This window comes from Mizuhopecten yessoensis, unplaced genomic scaffold (genome assembly GCF_002113885.1).
Source record: "Mizuhopecten yessoensis strain PY_sf001 unplaced genomic scaffold, ASM211388v2 scaffold11103, whole genome shotgun sequence".
In the NCBI taxonomy this organism is placed as follows: domain Eukaryota; kingdom Metazoa; phylum Mollusca; class Bivalvia; order Pectinida; family Pectinidae; genus Mizuhopecten; species Mizuhopecten yessoensis.
In genome coordinates this window covers 794,158-798,297 of record NW_018408881.1, presented here as the reverse complement: position 1 = coordinate 798,297, position 4,140 = coordinate 794,158, and the positions used below count along the sequence as shown (strand labels likewise).

General features: G+C 38.0%; 1 protein-coding gene across 1 annotated transcript; it reads left to right on the top strand.

Annotated features, from left to right (window-relative positions):
- The first annotated feature begins 716 nt into the window (after positions 1-716).
- On the top strand, positions 717-3,952 carry LOC110465879. The gene is made up of 2 exons (XM_021522008.1): positions 717-1,166; positions 3,867-3,952. Exons 1-2 carry the CDS (start codon positions 755-757, stop codon positions 3,950-3,952), a joined length of 498 nt encoding a protein of 165 aa, XP_021377683.1. The 5' UTR covers positions 717-754.
- The last annotated feature ends 188 nt before the right edge of the window (positions 3,953-4,140 follow it).

Genomic DNA, 4,140 nt, shown 5'->3' with positions numbered 1-4,140 from the left:
TATAGAAGTAAATAACTTCAAGAAATGTGATATTTCACAGTAATAAAGAAGTATTTGGTTCATAACTGGGTCGTATGGGGTAGTATTGGGTGGTATTGGGTAGTATTGGGTGGTATGGGGTAGTATTGGGTCATAGTCACGGCATTTCGGTGATGTTTTCTGCACCAAATCGCATATTTCCAGATAGGATGTGACGTATAGAAGTAAATAACTTCAAGAAATGTGATATTTCACAGTAATAAAGAAGTATTTGGTTCATAACTGGGTCGTATGGGGTAGTATTGGGTGGTATTGGGTAGTATTGGGTGGTATGGGGTAGTATTGGGTCATAGTCACGGCATTTCGGTGATGTTTTCTGCACCAAATCGCATATTTCCAGATAGGATGTGACGTATAGAAGTAAATAACTTCAAGAAGTGTGATGTTTCACAGTAATTAAGAAGTATTTGGTTCATAACTGGGTCGTATGGGGCAGTATTGGGTAGTATTGGGTGGTATTGGGTATTATTATACCTTCTGTTAAAATCTCGTAATCTGATTGGTTGAGAAAGATGTGAACATTTTCAATGTTACTTGCTCGTTTTACAAAGATAAACAAGACAGGGTGTTATTCCAAAAAATATCACATGCGCCAAACGTATGCGTGCACAGTTCGTCCCAGTGCCAGGGTGTTATTCCAAAAAATATCACATGCGCCAAACGTATGCGTGCACGGTTCGTCCTAGTGCCAGGGTGTTATTCCAAAAAATGTTACATGCGCCGAATGTATGCGCCCCTGGTTCATCCCAGTGAAACCTTTTTGAAACGTTTGTCGACCTTTAAAAATGGTGAAGTGGTGAAACACCTAAACATGACACACCGATCAAACGTGACAAAGATGTACAAGCGAGGAGGCGGCGAAGCGTGCGCTGTTGTTGGGTGCTCCCACAACCGTAAAAAATACATGTTTGGAAAAAGGCGATGTGCGAGGGTCGGAATTATTCACGAAGACTGTCCGTGTTGTGTTCCATATAGCCTACACAAATTACCCTCGGACGAGGAAGTGAAGCGGGAATGGGTGGCGGCCCTACATCGGAAAGATCTTCCAAAGAATGTGTGTGTGTGCTCTCAACATTTCATCGATGGCCGCCCGACAGAGCAAAACCCAGCTCCAAAGATTAACCTTGGTATGTCGTCTTACTCTTTGATTCAGGGTTAACTGTAATGGTCCAAGTAGGCCTAGCCATGGAATTCAGGTCGTTTAGGTACCCGGTCGTTTCGGTACTTCTGAAGGTCGTTTCGGTACTTCTGAAAGTCGTTTCGGTACTTATGGAAAACACATTTTGGTACCAAGTTATAGTCAACGTCACCATTATTAATTAAGAATAATAATAATAAGAAGAAAACACATAACAATAACAATAGGTATTTCCATCCAAAATGGAACGCTGTCACACTGAATACGCGTACCAGCCGAAGACATGAGGAATTTTTTGATAAATTTGATAGTGGAACCCTCATTTTTATGACAAGTTGGTGAATTCCCTCAATGTTGAGTTTCTCCTAAAGAGCTACTCCGATCTACTCAGCTGCTCAGTTAAACTACGAAAGCAAACGTTATATAAACAACCCACTATAAATAACAAATGAGAAATATTTATTAACTAATAAAGGATGTACCGAAACAACTTAAATACAGGTACCGAAACGTATAGAAACGACTTACAAAAAGTACCGAAACATCTTCTTTTTGAAGTACCGAAACTACCGGGTACCGAAACGACTGTACCCCTAGCCGTGTTTCAAATTTAAGTTCATACTTGTGATTTATTCTAAAAATAGAACGGTTATTTCCAGCGACCGTAAACCACAGGGGTTTGTTACAAAATAATACACATTAAATTAATCCCTTGCTACGCCATCTAGCGACAGCTGATATGCCTACAATAATGTGATTCAGTAAGGTTATATCATATAGGCTGCGTGTGACAAAGGGAGAAAGGCGCTACATTCTATCATAGGGCTTTGTCCCTCAGCATGTGATATCAATCCTTTAGTAAAAATCAGTCTTTATAAGAAAGTGATACTACCTTCAATTCTATATGGATGTGAGCACTGGGTTCAACTCGGTAATACCGACCTCGCGAAACTTAGTCGCTTTCAACATTACGCTGCTAAGGTCATTCTTGGAGCTGATCGTCGTGCCAGGTCAATATTGTTGAGCCTATACTTGGTTTGATTAGAATTTCTGCAGCTATTGATAAGAGGAAGCTAATATTTCTCGGAAAGCTTGTTCTGATGGAGCAGTCTCTCTTAACTAAGCAGATCTTCACAAGAAGACTATATTCATTCCTTCATTTGCAAACGGAAAATGTTGGAAGTGTTCGTGAAAGAGGGTTTGTTCGGGATATTGTGCAGATAATCTACAAATATAACCTGTCGTCTTACTTGGTTGCACACCTTCGTAACTACACGTTCCCCTCTAAGCTTCAGTGGAAGGGAGTAGCGAGAAATTCCATAATGGCTACAGAAAACCTGACCCTAAAAGATCGACTAAGAAACAACCGTGATTTTGATATATTTAGGAACTGTCACTCCTCCTACAACCCGTACATTATGTTGCGCGCGGCAAAATCTAACAGAGACATAGAAGAAATTTACTCATTGTGCAGATTATTGGCAAAGCCTTCGCCACCTGACCAGAACGTTTGCTCCAAGTGTTCTCAACGTTTCTATGACGTCATATCTCACTATTGCTGTACCTGCGAGTACACCAGCGAACTCGGGGCTCATTTTCTTCAGATGACCCTTTATACGTTTGGATCGAATGTGTTCAATTACATTGATCAACATGACACTGCTACCTTTGTTCACAATTTATTAGGTGCAAAAACAGGTCCCCAATTTCAGGATGATACAACTCAAAAACTGTTTCTGATGCATGCAGCATACTTTGTCGTGCGCGCTTCGCAAACTCGAAGTGAATGGAATGATTTAAGAAACCATGACTAAGACTTTTACTCGCGTTCGTGAGGACACAGTTCTTTAGCTGAGCCCTACCGCGGCATTTTCTTTCCTTTTTTTAATTTTTGCTTTTTTTCTTGTACACAAATATCTCCTTTTTGGAGGAAATAAAGTTTGATGATGATGATGATGCATATACATGTATGCTAGAAATTATAGTATATTGGGTATTATTTCTTTGCATGTACACTATAATTACATGACAGAACGCCAAACTCCTGTGTTGTTGTTAAATATGTCTACACACTAATACACATGCTTATAGCTATACTGATATGGTTCACAGTACACCCTGCCCATATATCAGTACAACGTATGGTATTAGACATTTGTAACAAACCCTGTTTTCTAGCTATAGAATAAAGTGAAAATAAATAAGTGTGTTTGATGTTCCTACAATGTATAGCTACCTACACCAGGATATCTAGTTCTAAAATGAAAATTTTCTTTTGGATTTCTTGATAGTAAAAACAATCTAATAGTATTTTTATTGTCTTAAAAAAATAATTGACATGTTATTAGATTGTAAAATATGTACCTGTCTTTAAAACTGAATGAGCATCTTCAAATAAAATAAGCTAAGCTATAAAGTTACCAACTTTAATTTCTGGTAATGTAATGTTACAATCAACATTTGTATTTGTACTCTCATAAAAATACAGGTGCTGTCATGATCACTCACCTGTGCCTACTGATAAGTCCATACACACAGGCATACAGTTATTTTGATTACATTGTGTAGTTATGTATATACTATGCCAAACTGTACTCAAGTTCATCCTGTCTGAAGTCAGAAGATGTTCCAAATCTAATGTATACAGTGAAATATGTGATATCATTATGAATATTTTTCATTTACACAGGTTATGACACACCTGTGAAGATGGGACGGAGAACGGTAAAGAGGAAGTTCAATGATGTACAGGATTCAGATGCAGGATATAGGTAACAATATGAAATAGTTATGTAATTATAAATAAGTGATTAGCAGCAGACAGTGGAGACCAGGTGTTCACAACTCTGTAGTGTAGTGGATACATATAAAGAAGTAATTAGGAATGGCATGAATTACTGAATTAAATATAAAAATAATATTATACCCAAGCTTATAATTAGATCAATATTTAATCTGTTATA

Excerpts from the sequence above, each read along its gene's own strand:
- LOC110465879 (XM_021522008.1), top strand. The coding sequence starts at position 755 with ATGCGCCGAATGTATGCGCCCCTGGTTCATCCCAGTGAAACCTTTTTG. Across the intron at positions 1,167-3,866 it reads AGCTCCAAAGATTAACCTTG|GTTATGACACACCTGTGAAG; the intron begins GTATGTCGTCTT and ends TCATTTACACAG.